The 16,353-nt window shown below is 43.6% G+C and overlaps 1 protein-coding gene across 1 annotated transcript in view; it reads left to right on the forward strand.

The window, feature by feature from the left end:
• Positions 1-394: 394 nt before the first annotated feature.
• The window catches only part of LOC118782082 (disintegrin and metalloproteinase domain-containing protein 10-like), a 72,937-nt gene continuing 56,978 nt past the window's right edge, over positions 395-16,353 (forward strand). The window contains exon 1 of the mRNA XM_036535330.1: positions 395-542. Coding sequence (XP_036391223.1) covers positions 476-542 — 67 coding nt within the window. The 5' untranslated portion in view covers positions 395-475. The remainder of the gene's footprint in view (positions 543-16,353) is intronic.

Consider the following 16,353-nt stretch of genomic DNA (forward strand, 5'->3'; position numbering starts at 1 on the left):
ATAGCTCCAATCTGTCAAATAACATCAACTGCATGCTGTACCGTAAATTGTTATTTTTACGTTTCTCTGTCATCTAACCCAGAGAAACATACACCATACACCAAGTTAGTATGAGTGAACGAACTGTGGGGTTCCTTATCTTCAAAATAACACCTCGGGAGCCTTTGAGTATCCTTTGTTACATTTTATCTGCATGACTTGTTAGGAGCAATGGGAGAGCAGTGGCCCCTCAAATTGATCCGCGCTCAGTTTTTGTCGGGTTTGTGGCGGTGGTTCTCGGCTTTAGCGGTGGGGGCGGGCGGAAGGGGGTGACCAATCGGTTCTGCCTGCGCCTGACGTCAGGCCGTTGGAGACAGGCAGCGGAGAGGCCGTGGAGTAGACAGAACCGGAGGACGCTGACTTGATCACAGCGCGTCTGCGCCTTTAAGAGGTGGAAAGCGAAACAATAAAAGAGCAGTGTGTCAATGTGCTAACAATGAATTTAATCGATATGATTTTGATAAAACTCTTGTTTCTATCTTACTACATACAACGCACCGGAGGTAAGCTGTATTATCTTGACTTATTTTTGCAAAAAAAGTGATTGATGACTAGTCAGCTAGCTAATCACAATAAAGAAGCCGGAGTGGATGGAGCGGGTTGACTGTATTCGGGCGAGAGAGCAAGTACAACAGCCCGCTAGCTAACGAGCTGCTCTGGGGTACCTGCTATTGGGAAGTAGCTTTAACAAGAACTGTGCCGGGACGTGTTTCTGTAGAGATAACTGGATGAAATCCTTCGCTTGGCTAAAATGCTGTGGGAGTTTGGCGTACGCTTTTAGCTTGTTGGTCAGGTACGCTTGCTAGCCAGGTGGCAAGCCAAGTTCAGCGCGCAGGACACAGCCAGCTAGCTAGTACCTGTGTTAGTTAAATATCTAGCTAACCATAGTATATTAATAAAGACGGAGGGGAAACACGTGCTTTCAGCTTCTGTAACAAGCTGTGATGGTATGTACGCTGTCAAGCGAGCTAGTAAATGTAAGGTATCGCAAGTGTTTTCATTGAGCGAAAGGAAAAGGTATTACGTTGCTTGTAGCAATCTTAGGTAACCTAGCTGATCTACTTAGCTGGCAATGCAAATCTGCCGTGGCGTCTGAAGTCATGCACTTGTTCTCTGAGAACAGGAACTAAGAACGCCTCGCCTGACTGTTTAGCGCAGAATACAACTGCAATGACATTTACGAGGGATGTGAAGTTAAGACACAACAGTAACACGCAGGGAGGCGAGTTCAGTATGTCACAGTTCGCTATCTCGGATAGTTTGTAGCAGTATGATGGGCTACGTCAGTTTTGGTAGCAATAAGCCAGTTCGCGTGCATTGAGCGAGGCATTGTGCAGCCTAGGTGTTATTCACTCAGTCTGCTTATCTGTTTAAAGCTAGTCGGTCGGGTGAAAAAGATCTTTAAGTGAACATCATGTACATGGCAGAACAATTGGCAACCTCCTGGTGAATTACGGTATGCCCCACAATCTTACAGACCAAGTGTGTCACAGACCTGAACTAAAGTGGAGATGCATTTCAGTATCTCCGCGATACGCCTTTTCCCTAACCCTGTCGATACATATCCCAGGGTTGTCACTTATTAAAACTGTTAGATGAAACTACAAATGACGCTTTCTGAACGCGAGAGCGAAAAATCACTTAAATGTCGGGCCTGCACTTGTGAGATAGAGTATAACTTCCTGGAAAAGGTAACGGTGGCGATATCCTGTTTTGGTTTGACAGTATTGGCATGGGAAGGGCATGTTTGAAACCGTGACAGCAGTAAATCCAAAGTTTATGCCCTCAGAAAGAACCAACTTTAGGAACCAGACACCTTACACAATTTTTATTATTAAAGTGAATGCAAGCATTAAAACAAAAATGGCACAATATTTCCTCAGGGTTTTCAGCTGTCTTGGCAGTTTACAATGTACAATATGAAAACATACAATACTTCAAATATAGACCAGCATATATTATGTGAAATGCAGAGTGCAATTACAAAATATACTACAGCCATTCAGGATAGTGGGGGGGGGGGGGGCTTTCTTTGCAGGCATTTTCAGCTGGTGTTTTAAAGTAATGGGATTATGCATCGTAAAACTGTAACACCTGAGATGGATAAGTCCGCTGCAAGCATTTCAGTTATGCACAGCAAATGAAGAATGGATTAATTACAGCGCTCATGCTGTCAGCCTGTAAATCAAAGCATTTCTGCTGCCAAGTGCGCTGTGGCTGCTAGCCTGCTCACCTCCGCTCCTTCACGTTTTTATACAGATCTGTAGGAGGCCTGTTGAATATGAGGAGGCCAAAGTGTGCGTTACATCACATAACAATGTTTTTGTCATTTAGCAGATCTCTTATCCAGACTTACGTAGGTTACAACTGTTACTTGTCACCCATTCATACAGCTGGATATTCACTGAGGCAGTTCTGAGTTAACTACCTTACTCAGTGGTACAGCAGCAGTACCTTAGCAGGGAATCGAACCAGCAACCTTTTGGTTACGAGCCCTGCTCCTTACCACAGTGCTACACTACTGCCGTACAGTGAAATAGTCCCTGTAGGCTTTACAAGCCTCATCTCAGCAATGTGTGAAAACCCCACCATATGCTGGCATCCACTGCAAAATCTCAGGTCTTTGCAGATGCACTCAGTTGTAAGTGTAGCATCCAAAGCAGGATGAGAGGAAAAAAAAAAAACCTATCGCTATTCTGGCAGTTGCAGGAAATGGTGGTTCAGAAGGTCTTTCTCCCCTGCACCTTTTCTGTTTAAAGGGCTGGAGGTGCTGAATCCAACTGAACTTTGCTTCCGAATTTGATGCCAGTCACAGCTGAGCAATGACGCCAGCGAGCTGAGTCTAAATACTGGAGGGAGGAAAAAGGTGAATGTAAAACCAAATTGAGGATGTCTTTTCTGAAAGAAAACTTTGGAAGTTTGCGTGTGTTTTGGCTAAATTGTTTGAACAAGGTGAATAGCTTTGTGTAGTGTGGAACCTTAAGGGGGGAAGGAGGGGTTGTTTCAGGAAATTCTGGCAGTCATTGTCAGCAGGGACATGACAGATGAGGCTTAGCAAACATACAGCTGGCAACTCCTTCTGTAGTGCTAAAATTGGATGGAGAAGGTAATTGCAAGTGCTGTTTTTAGACAACATCAGTAGATGGGAAGGATGTAGGCAGCCATAGTTTTGAGAGAAGGCAAATGGAAAGGCAGTCAAATACAAATTAACAGCAAACAGTTTTCACTGACGAAAGTGTTCAGTAGTGGGGGGGGGGGGGGGGGGGTGAATTTTAGGCTGTAGATAATCTGACTCAGCGTGTACTTTAGGAGCTGTCATAGGCATTCAATCTGTTGTCATTTCCTCCACTGTTCATTAAAAAAATCCAACTTACTAATGAAGGACAGCAGCTTTACTTTTCTGCCCTTAGAAGCTCAGTTAAAAATGGAAGGGATCTTCTTCAATATTTCATACGCTTTATAGAAATCACAGGAGTTGAGATGCTGGTATAAGCCATACCGCCCCCTCATAAATGAACAGCCTTGGACATGGCATAACATATATACACCTTGAGAAACCATGTTTTTGTAAGTTTGCCTTGGAAGCTGTCAAAGATTCACAAAGCCCTTGAACTTTCTTGCCTTTGGTATGAGTGGTAGAGTGGTGATATTGTAAGGTGTTTCAGTGTTACTGCCAGTGCCTGAAATGTTCTGGGCTGGAGAAATGGTGTTTTTGCTTTCAGAATCTGAAAATTCCATGGAGTGTGAAAACAGGTTCTTTCATTTTTGAGCGCAGGCAAACAACATGTTTTCATGTTATCCATGATAAAACAGCATCAGAAGCTGTGACCTAGGTGCAGTTAAACATGATGCGAAATGGTGTTGGATAACTTGCAGTAGTTTTCATATCATAACTTGTGCTGTCTGCATAAACTTGAGATTTTTTTATATGTTTTTCATAAATTTGGAGAGTTGTATTTTTCTTTAATTACTTTCATTGGGATTCACACAATGGGACTGACACAATGAAAATGTTCTTGGCAGCAGAAACAGAAAAACACAGTTAGCCTTTGTGTTGAAAAGATTATGGTGATAATCTGAATTGTACTCGACATTTATGAACCGAGAAAAATAACATGGTTGTCAGTGCTGAAATAATGTTGAATGAACTGCATGTTTCTCTTGTGATAGAAATAGGACCACAAAGCGATTTTCTGGAATTAATATTGTTTAAAGTGCGATATTCAAGGAGGACTGACTGATATTGTTGTTGTCATTTTACATGGCAAATAAATAGTTTTTGAAATTAATCTGTAGCATTTGCTTGTGAAAAATGCTATATTTGTAAATGAGCACAAAATAGTGTATTGGTAGTGATATTGCTATTGATTCTGATATCTGATGTTTGCCCAACCACATCTGCTTTTTTCAATTGTATTTCAGGAAATTAGTTTCCCAAGAAAGAATGGAGATAGTGCACATTTCCTTGAAGCCATTCCTCATGTTCTTCTTTTTAATACAGTTACCATTTTAGACTAGTAAACAAAATCAAAGCAAGAAAGATCTTATGGGGTATGAAATAAAATCTTATAATTAAGCCATAATTAAAACTAGGAATACTCTGCAGTTCTTGCTCCCTGGTTATTTCATAACCAATAAAATCTTCAATTTTAACTGGCATGGTATAAGCAAGCAGATTGACGTAGTCAAAATAACATGAATGACACTTAACAAATATAGCATTAAAAATGCGGGTGACCAAGTTAATGTATTACATATGAAGGGTCTGTATCACAGCAGCATATGTGTTGAGCTTAATTTTTCCTCATAAGTTCAGCATTTGAATGTGTTCATCAGTAGCCTGAAACATGACTGTACATTTGTAAAGCCGATTCCCACGTGGCCCTGTGTTGCACTGATGATAGTGCTTGGTGCCTGTGTCCCTGTGACTTCCCTCCGATTTGCTCTTGCATAGTTGAGCAAAATTATACATGATGGGCCTTTTGCATGCAGAGTAATGTATTGTTTCCACACCGGTGGCTGTAAACCCTTTAATCTTGTCTGTCAGACAGAAGTTAGAGGGTCATGAGAGTGAGGGTGTCTCTGCTGAATTTTTTGGTCATCTGATGAAGCTTCTGTTGTGAGAGTGACTGCAAAGGGAACCCCCCCCCCCCCCTCAAGCTGACACTGGCTGTGAGGGTGCCTTTGCTTAGCTCAGCAACTTGCTGCAGCCGCCATAACTTTACCGTAGATGTAGTGATGCTGTACACGCGCAAACATGCACGGTATGACACCACCAGTTCACTCTGTACCGACACAAACAATTTTTCAGTCCAGTGGAGGCAGATTAAAGCATAGCCAATTCAAGGCCAGTTTTACACATTAATCTGTTTGTTTCTCACCTTTGCGGTAGAAGGAATTCAAACCAAGGTGGTAATAAAAAAAAAAATGTGTTAATTGGAAAGTCTTTCATGGTTTTATGACCAGCTTGATGGTAATCAAAGTGTCTTATAAACCCAAGAATGCATTTTACATTTAGAGCAAGGCCAAGATGTTGGCAGAAAGGAGCAGCACTGTGCATTTCAGATGAAATCCCAAGTAATAACTCATAAAATACAAATGGACTGATTGGTGTGTAAGACAGCCACCTAAATGTGTTCTGAGGGCTTATATTGAGATGATAACAATCTTGACTTGTTACGGGGAGTCAGATCTTGAGTGTCCTTTCTCTTTTCACTTCCTGGAATGGGGAAATGCAGCATGCTGAGACTTCTCGAGAAAGATTGAGAAACCAGATGAAGAGTTTTCTGGTCCTGAGATAATTCACTGCACTGCATTTGTATGCCAGAAATGTAAGGAAAGGAACTGCATGAAAAATAGGTTTTGAGCTTTAGTGCCCTTGAAATCCATTCAAATACTGGATTGAAAAGAACTAAGGCTGTCTATTCTCCAAGTGGCTACTCCTGTTAGATTACTTTTCAGACAGGTATTGTGCTACGCAGAGGCCTCCAAACTGAGGTCTGACAAAGCACTCGTGATGTGTTGGCTTTGAATACCGTCAATAACCCTTGTCACAAGGTCATAATGTCATAATTCTCATAAACAAACATTACGAGAATTATGACATTATGAGTTTATAATAACTGAATGATGTGTGGAACTAGTGAAGTATCATGTCACACAACAGATACAATGCATAGAGGATACCATTGGTAGGCTATAGTATATATACAATGAATGACATTTAAGACCTGCTTTAAGTAAATATGTACCTGTGTTTCTAATTGGATAGGCACAGAGGATCGTGGCCATTTTTGGCCATATTTGTATTTGTGTCGTTGTGCTCATTGATTTGTTTTCACGGGTTACAAAAAGGTCTGAAAGAATCGGTGTGCATCCTGTTTGCCAGTAAAAAGGACCTGCGATGAAAACAGGCTATATTCTGCATCGGTAACACTAGGACATGTCTAGGGTTTGGAAATTAATTATTCATTCTGAAGGCAGAGGAGCTGGCTAATCTCTGCCTGCTGAGAGAGATGTTTTCAGATGGGCTGAAACCAAACGCTGTGAGTATTCTGTTTCTTTTTTTTCCTCTATGTGAAGGAGAAAAAGGAGAGGGAGAAAATGTGTGGTTCTTAAGCACCCTCATGCAGATCACTTTCACACCTGTAGAGATGAAACGCCCTAGTGCAGATCACGTTTGTGTCTGTAGAGATTAAATACCCTAGTGCAGATCACATTTGTGTCTGTACAGATTAAATACCCTAGTGCAGATCACATTTTTGTCTGTACAGATTAAATACCCTCGTGCAGATCACGTTTGTGTCTGTAGAGATTAAATACCCTAGTGCAGATCACGCTTGTGTCTGTAGAGATTAAATACCCTAGTGCAGATCACGTTTGTGTCTGTAGAGATTAAATACCCTAGGGCAGATCACGCTTGTGTCTGTAGAGCTTAAATACCCTAGGGCAGATCATATTCACATCTGTAGAGATTAAATACCATAGTGCAGATCACGTTTGTGTCTGTAGAGATTAAATACCCTAGTGCAGATCACGCTTGTGTCTGTAGAGTTTAAATACCCTAATGCAGATCATATTCACATCTGTAGAGATTAAATACCGTAGTGCAGATCATATTCACATCTGTAGAGATTAAATACCGTAGTGGAGATCATGTTTGTGCCTATAGAGATTAAATACCCTAGTGCAGATCACGCTTGTGTATTTAGAGATTAAATACCATAGTGCAGATCACGTTTGTACTTATAGAGATTTAACACTCTAGTGTATCTCACATTCACCTGTGACTCATGCAGTCCTTTTTCTCACTCTAGTGAAAACAGTGTACAGGGTCGTCTCTCTTTCCCTGCCACATATCACAGCTGCTGTCTTCACGTTGCATTAAAATTACATACGGTATAAATATTCTGCTGCACTTGGTCCTTTAATTTACTTTGTACTGTAAGATTAGAACATTGTTAAAAAGATGCAGAGGAGAACGTTGTGCCCAAAAGCACTGCTGCTTTGTTCAGAGTGAGCAGTGAGTGGCAAGTCTTTGATTTGGAGTATATTGCCGCAATTCCGCTCGGCGCTTACCAGCTTTATGAAAAGCTTTGCATTTCGGCATCGCTTGTCAGGAGGGCACAAAAAAATGTTCTGCTGTGTGGTTTGGAAAAGCAAACTGGGACAATGTGTCTCCCACCCCCACTGAGTTCCCCTTCATTAACTCCCCAAATAGTTGCATTAATGGAACAAATTATTCTTGTTTTTTCTGTTGTTCAGCTGATTTAAAATTCACCATTTATGACTAACCTCTTTTTATGACAAGCTTCCATGGATTAGACTAGGCCTTTAACCCTTTCGTGTGTACAGTCAAACTGGTGTGATTAGTACACTAGATTGGAAAAATTTTAGCTGACGTTAGCTTTGAGGAAACAGTGATTTAACCTTACAAAGTATAGCAAATGTGGCGGTGGAGACTATGAGAAGTTCAATAACATTAATGAAAACATAACAAACTATGTAACATAGCACATGCACTACATAGCATAAAATAAGTTATAATAAAATATTCTAATACGTGTCATCAGAAATGGAATGAACAGCCGTAATTCAGAAATATGGGCCTCTTTTGTTTGCTACGGTGAGCTGATGCTGCTGATACATGTCTGACCTTGGTGAACCCAGGGCTCTTGCTGTTCCTGTGCCCTACAGGGATGGAGTCCATTAAAACTGGGTTTACCTCTCACCATTGTGGGATCATCAGCTGTCCAGCTGTTGGGCTGAAGACTTGAATCCACCATCAGGGTTAAAAATACTGCAGGTGATGGAAGCTCTTGTGAATTTTGTGTTTTGTGTCCAATAAGTTAAACCTCTTGCAGATGAGCCGTGATTAACCTGCAACAGTGTTGCAGTCACCAGTATGACAGAGCTGGATCAGTGCAAGCGGCATTTGTAATGCATTTTTCTGCTTCATTTACACATTCATGGGGGGAGAGGAGGGGGGAGGCACGATACCAAAGTAATGAAGATTTTGCACCTTTGTCATGGATGGTCTTTACATTAATTGACATGGCTGTTTAAGCCATAACCCATTTTCTTGCGAGACGTTAAATGTTCAAGACAGCATAAGATTGTAAAAAGAGGTACAAAGAGATGGAGTACAGGGGACACAAAGCTCGTGGCACACGTATCACGAGTTAGAGAAGATGCAATGTTGAAATGAAATACCAGTGCTTCGGCCTTGTGAGAGGACTGCATCAGTCCTATACAATCCCACGTAACTGCTTCATAATTGGTTTCGGAGATGACTAAAGAGTGTACATTTACATGGCATATTTTTCAAATAAATCAAATGAAATTCAACTCAGGTTCATCAAAGTTTGGAAAAAGTAGCGGTAAGACAAGCAGAGTTCAGTAAGTTGCTATCAAGAATTCAGGGTTTGCTGGCCAACTTTATCAGTTCCTACACAGTCCACTTGGAGCTCTAAATTATTCAATATAGGAAAAACCCCTTGGTCCCTCATCAGCACATGAACTCAGTGATCACATGACTTCCTTGTGCACATTGCAACACATGCCCCGCCCACACCAGTCCCCCAGCCTTCACAGGGAGATGAGACTCGGCTGATAACAACCGCGGTGGGTAATCCTTATCAGCAAACAGGCTGAGGAGTAGTCTCTGTAGTGTAAAACATAATTAATAAGCGAGACACATCCAAACGCGGACGTTCACCTGGGGGAAATCTGATTTGGAGCGAAATGTTCTGATTTCTCTGAAGCGTTTTTTTTCCCTTGCCGTTTGCCACACTCTTTGGTGGTGGGGGTAGTCCACACTCGTTTGAGAACTGTGTGTGAACATGTTCACTGTTCAGCAGGGGATGTGGCCAACGGTCATCATGCTGTTTATCCTTGCACTGCCTTTGGAACGCAGCAATAGTGTTGTGATTTATTACTGTAAATATTACGCTTTGGTGAAAGGTCATCTCGCTGTGCAGGGGTCATCTGTAGGGGACCTCTGGGTGCACCCCCCCCCCCTCCCCCCCGTGGGTGTGTTTCTGCCTCAAACCTGGTGCCACCTTTGTACACAGTCTGGAGAGTTTGACAGAAATATCGATGCGTCTAGACACACAAAAAAAAACAGTAAGCGGTGCGATTTGTCCGAGTGTTTGGGGGCGGTCTCGGAGCACAGACACATCACGGCACATCACGGCACTGCGAGTGGCACCTGGACGTGCCACTGTGTCACAGAGTACTTCATGATGATTTTGAGATTCCCTCAAGGTCAGCTGGTAATCAAAGCTTCACTATATGGTGACAAACATTGAAAATTAGTCTACACTCTGGTTCTCCTTGTTGACATTTGTGCATTGTTCTTCCCACTTGTGAACTGTGTTGCACATAGGCGTTACTGATAAAAACAGCCATTTCCTCAATTTCACCACACTTAAGCTGAACTTTTGATTGTTTTTTTTTAAATGTTGTAATAAAAAATGCCATTTTCCTGATGTTGAAAGATGTGTGATGCTGTTGACAGCAGATAAAATGTCCTTGTGTTACACACAGCCTCCATAGTCGCACTTGTGTTTTTTGGCTACTTTCAGTTGCCTGACTGAGTTTCCTGGATGAAAAAGATAAAGTCTGATCCAATATGGCTCCATAATGAAGTTCCTAGAAGTAGGCCTACCATTAAATTATTTTCCAGGGCTAAACTAAATATTGGTTTGACTTTATTTTAAGCCCATAACAGCGAAGTGTTGGACACATGACTACAATTGTGTAGTAGACATTCTTATGCAGATTGATGTTTACTTGGATAAGGGCAATTATAAGCATATAAGTTATATATACATATATATATATAACATATATGTTATATATGTTGTTATAAGCAACTACAACAGCGTTTCTCGCAAAGGGGAATTGAATTGGGAGCCTTTGTGTTAGAAACCCTGCTCTTGTCCTGTTGGTACAGGTCTGTTTGTTTGACCTGGCTACTTCCTGCAGTTGTTGCGTAGCTTTGACTTTATTTTCTTTTCTAGCATTTGTTATGCAAAAAGAGAATCACAAGTACCAAAGGGATATGTGTGAATTTTGCCCCCTCTTTGTCTCTCTCTCTCTCTGTGGCATTGCTAACAGGTGTCAGAGAAATGTCCAACACATCACCTTTCCCAGTGCTGCAGCTTTAGCTCTGTGAATACAGTAAATTCAGACTCTAGCATGCTTACCTTTTTCCTTTATATCTCAAACCCCAAACCCCCCCTCCCCCAGTGGGCTGGGTGGAGCTCTCACAACCAGAACAATTGCCCTCTCAAAATTGCTCAGCTCCCAGATGGAACACAAAAGCCTGTTTGTTGCAAGCCAGTGGCTGTGCCCTGTCCGTTCACAAGCCTCTCAGCGGGCAAGGGCCGCTGTTTCCAGCTCCGCCTCTGTACCTTCCCTCAATCACTGTTATTTCTCCCGTCTTCGGCTGGCCATCATTAGTCAGCCTTCACGGGAGCTGGCGGCTTCGTCGACCCAGGTAGCGGCTCTCCCACGGCCCACCTGTTTGTTTGCAGAAGCGTCAGAAGTGCTGTGTCAGAGTGGAGGCATTGTTCCCCCCCCCCTCTGCCCGCTGCGCCGTCCAGCGCACCTCGTTAACCCTACCCCGTAGAGCACACAAACGATGATTCATAGCCTGTTACACTCCCACTTTCTCTGAGTGGACTTTGTCCACATTAGTTTTCCTCTCACAGCTTCACACTTCCGTATTTAATAAGAACCTCTTTTTTTCTTTTTTCTTTTTTTTTTTTGTTGTCTGTTGCCGTTCCAGGTGAAAGCATGTCTGAAATCTGGCAGGCAGTCGGATTGATGTGGGTGGTTGGTATACAGATATAAATCGTTTGTGTGCCGTCTTTGGCGACTGCAAACTGAGACGTTTATTGATCGTGGTAGATTTGCGGTGTAGCTACTGCAGTTGGGGGAGTTAAGTCCAAAGGGTCTGCAGTTTCACATTCAGGGACAGCCACTTGACCTGGGTGTCTCAGCATTGGAATCCCAGCTCTGCATAGTCACCTGCCAAAATCACAGTACATTACATCACATTATTTTCAATTAGCAGATGCTCTTATCCAGAGCAACTTACATAGGTTACAGTTTTTACATGTTACCTGTTCATACAGCTGCATATTTACCGAGGCAATTCCATGTTAAGTACCCTGCCCAAGGGTACAGCAGTAGTGCCCCAGCAGGGCATCGAACCAGCAACCTTTCAGTTTCGAGTCCTGCTCCTTAACACTGTGCTACATTGCCACCCACTAATCACCTGCAGCATCAGTTTGCCTACTTTGAAGCTTTCTTGTATTCACACATAAGTATTGCAAAATGGCAAAGCTGTTTCCTCACAGGAAGTAAGGGCAGGTTTCTACGCATGCGGGAAATTCCTCTGGTGAGCATCAGAAAGGTTAGGGCCGCTGGCGGTTGGCTCTCGGCCCGCCCTGGGGTTTAGCACCCTAGCACCACTTCTTCGTCGCCGCGCCATGTCATTGGCTCACGCCGACACCCCCCTGTTTTGCGGGCCTGCCGTGACCCTTCTCTGCAGCGATCCATTGGTCTCAGTGAGTAACACCAATGGGGTGGCTGTCAGCTCTGTGGTCCTGGTTATTTTGAGCTGTTTTCAGTCACACAAGTTCTGTCAGCCGGACCAATAACCCTCACAATGAGCAGGCGATTTGTGGAGAGTCTAATGTGAGGGCTGCAGCTGAATGGGGGAATTTCCTGGAGGGGGGGGGGGGGGGGTTATCATTGACAGGAGCAGCCTGACATTACATTACATTACATTTGTTGCTTAGCAGATGCTCTTACCCAGAGCGACTCACATAGGTTACAGGGTGATTGGCGGCAGGGGTCTAAGGGAGGCTGTAGATTGTAGATTATTGTGCTAATAAAGAGAACGGGGCACAGGTCTTGGTGTGTGGTAATTTATGGACTCTAAATGAACTGTTTTTTCCCCTTCAGTTCAAATTTTGAATAGATTATTGCGGTGATAATTTAGTGCTTTCATCTAAGCATTACTCTCCTCTCTTTTCGGTTTAGCATGAGAGTTCAGGGCAGGAGGACATGAACTGGCAGGATTATTTGGGAGTGGGGTGGTCCTTTGGAGGGAGGTTGAGGTGGGCACATTAGTTGGTGAGGATGACGGTGGTAACGAGGATGATGAAGGTGACTAAGGAGGTCCAGGTAAATTGCACTACATCAGAGTTTGGTCCCAGGTAGACAGTTTATTATGCAAAAGCAAATTGTATTGTGCTCTTTCTAAGACATTGTGCACCTCTTGTACTCCAGATTCAGTACTGAAGCAGACCGGTAGGAATGGGTCACTGAGCTTTGGGAAGGCCGAACAAGGTGGTTTATTGCCTAAACTTGGAGGAGACAGATGATGATATACAAGAGGCGTGTGAGAAAAGCACATGTTCAAGGGCGGAGCAGTATTTTCCTTGGAGTGAATAGGGCATCGCTGTGCTCACCGGACCATGGTATTGCAAAGAAGCTGTGGGTGGCCTCGTAAACAGCAGCTAAATGAAAGATGGCTCTTGCATTTAGCGAAATGATGAGGAATCTCTTTTTAAGCTTGCTTGAGGATCAGCGTCTTGTCTCATCAGAGGTCAAGCGGCTGAGCATTACGTTCCAAACAACAAACATTACCCCGCCACCCCCCGCTGCGCAGCCTGCCACCCGATGCCTTGTGCTGTAATTCTGCCCAGAAAGCCCAGACGCGCTTAAACAACATCATGGTTGCATAACCCACGCAATTTTGTTTTTAATATGTTAAAGCTACTCCGTTATTTGGTTCACTGATGTCCCAAGCTAATATTGTCTGGGGCAGGCTACCCTCAGAAGAATGGTGTGCCCTGTGGGAACGGGAATGAAAACAAAATGAGCGTATGTGTGTGTGTGTGCGCGTGTGTGTGCGCGTGTGTGTGCGCGTGTGTGTGTGTGTGTGTGTGTGTGTGTGCGTGTTTGTAATATGCAACGACAGGAGAGCAGACCTGCCAGTGTTTCCTGCTAGACTTAACTCTGTTTGTCCTCTCAGATGAGAAGCCCGTCCCATGGGTGCAGTGTTTGGGACATCAGTGTGGTTTCTTTGTCAGGGGAAACAGGATGAAAATGGGGCTTGGCGTGTGTTGCACTGTGTGTAAACCGAGACAAGACAGCAGTGTGGCACAGGGGGGGTAAGGAGGAGGGCTGGTTGGCCCAAGGTCACAGGTTTGATTCCGGGGGGGGTAGTAAGTGAATGCAGCTGTAAATGTAGTAATTGAATGCAGCTGAATGCATATGTGTGATAAGTGGCTCTGAATGATCGTGTGTTGTCACGGCTGTTTTCGTCAATGCAACCTCATGTTGTGTCAGCAGTGCTCCATGCAAACAGGCCGTTCGTTTTTTTTTTTTTTTTTTTTTTGGGAGGGGGTGTCATGTGACCCTAGCCTTCCATGCTCCCTCTGTGTGATTTGGGCTTATAACTGTGCAGAGCCAGGATGGGTTCCTGACCACAGCCTGGCCGTCCAGAATGGAAGTGTTAAAGTAAGGAGGTGGGCTGGGTTGTTTTCCTGTGAAAAGCGATGTTTCCTCCCCTAACAGGTAACTCTTTAGGCTGTGATGTTGCGTGGCTTGTCTCCCCGACATGTGCAATGAAGCGTCTCTTCCTGATGGCGTGTTTATTCTTTTAATGGGTTCATTTTCCACGGTGTCTTGTTGGCCACAAATCGCTGGCTGTGAACATCAGCTTTATGGAGAGATACAGAGGCCAATATCACTTTGGACCATTAAATGACCCCCCCCCCATCCCCCACACCCTCACTATATAAGGGAAAAGTAACAGCCTACAGTGCAAACAGTTATTGCCCCTGGAAACTGTAAAGTTTATATATTCTCTGTTGATTTGTTGTAAAAGTCTTTGAGGTCCATAATCTCTGCACCATGATTGATTTATTTTATTACGTTTCCACATATCACTGAAAGGAGAGATTCTTTTTTTTCAGACATCTCATTCACAGCTTCTCTGTCTGTGTGGATTGTGAGATAAATGTAACCTCATTAACAGTTTTCAGAAGCACTACAAAAATCAAGAGAAAACAGTCACAGGAGAAATCTAGCTTAATGTAACAACTATTAATACTTCAGAATAGCTTTTTAACAATGTTAGTAGTAGGAAAGGTTTTTCATGACATTATCAGACCTCAGAATGAGCTGGTGTATGAATTGGAGGAAGCTGTAATAAGTTGTCAACAGTAAAGTTGCTCTCCCCTGAAGAATCTGAAACACCCTCTCTCCAGTGTCAACCTTAGCACTCACCCTAAAGCCTAGAACGCATTCTTCGATTTTTTGAAAGTGTACTGTGAGTAAACCTGTCACGCTGTACGAGCTGGTTACCAGGGACCGGCTGGAATCAGGGCTGACATGTAACTTGAGTTTTGAAACCCGGGACTCACCATACAGCATGTGTCTCCAAATCAGGATACCGCTGTGATTATTTCTGCAGGTAATACCAAGCTTGCTGCTGCCTGGCTCTCTAGGGTTTTTAGTACTCATTACAGCTGCCATACATACAGGATTGCCTATGCTACCATTTCCTTCCAGCTTTTTGTCAGTACTTAGCATGATTGCCTATTCTGCAAGGCTTCCTGGCTATTTCTTACTACATTATATTTCAGTTGATTGCAGTGGTAAGGCTTGTGCTGTCATCTCGGCTCAATAGGCTTGTGTTCACCATGTTCCGTTGCCGTAGTACCCGCCTCTTATCGCCACGGTGTCTTTCTTTATCCACAGCTGTCTCCCTGCTTCTCGTTCTGGTTCTGCCGGAATCGGCTTGCAGGAAACATTCTATTACAGTGCTGAATGGTCATTTTTCATTGGCTGTTTTGCGGCCCCTCCCATAAACTTGGCCCGTGAAACCCGACACCAAACACCATTCTGCCAAAGATGTTTCCACCTTGCCATAAATTGAATCACAGCTCTTTGGCGCTGGCAGGAGCAATTAATTAATTACCGCAGTACTTAAGCCGACTGATGCACTACAAGATCTCTCTGTGGCTTAGAAAAGTATTCAGACCCCTTGCATACTGAGCTTGAGAGGATCTCCCAGGAAGAAAGGGATCCAGGGGTGCAAAGCTTGTAGAGACTTACCCAGGAAGGTTCGTAGCCATGATTGCTGCCAAATTGCATCTACGAACTACTGAATAAAGGGTCTGAGTACTTATGTAAATGGGATATTTCAGTTTTTGATTTTAAATAAATTTGCAAAAAAATTGTGCGAAAAGGGAAGATGTCTGAATACTATCTGAAGCAATTGTATCTGTGGCATTTAGTATAAGGTGGAGCAGACCAATGATTCAGGTTCGAGTTAATTGGGGGCTACTTCAGAGTGGCAGCATTTCGGGGACGCTGCCTCAAAGTAGGGTCACTGCCAGGTGGTGACGTCTGCTCTGTCCCTTCTTCCCTGAATTGTGTTGAGTCTAGCAGGGCGGCGGTATCGAGCGTATTCAGAGTTCCTCAGGTGTCACTTGCTGTCTAACGGAATCGATGGCCCGTCTCTAAATCTTAGCTTATCTGTGTGGGATGGAGAGAGGTGCCTCTTCCAGCGCTCTGACTCTGCACTCTTCCTCATGCATCACAAATGAGATGGGGAGGGGGGGGGAGGGGGGGTGTTTCATCAACAGATGAGGGTGCTGGCAAACAGCTGATTCTGTAAGCCTGGAAATCCAGGAAATGGGAGCTGTTGTATCTTCCCATGCCCTCCAAACACACACATCTGTGTGTGTACACATCAACACGTCAATGCACCAACACAGACAGAGC

This window comes from Megalops cyprinoides, chromosome 8, assembly GCF_013368585.1.
Source record: "Megalops cyprinoides isolate fMegCyp1 chromosome 8, fMegCyp1.pri, whole genome shotgun sequence".
Classification (NCBI taxonomy): domain Eukaryota; kingdom Metazoa; phylum Chordata; class Actinopteri; order Elopiformes; family Megalopidae; genus Megalops; species Megalops cyprinoides.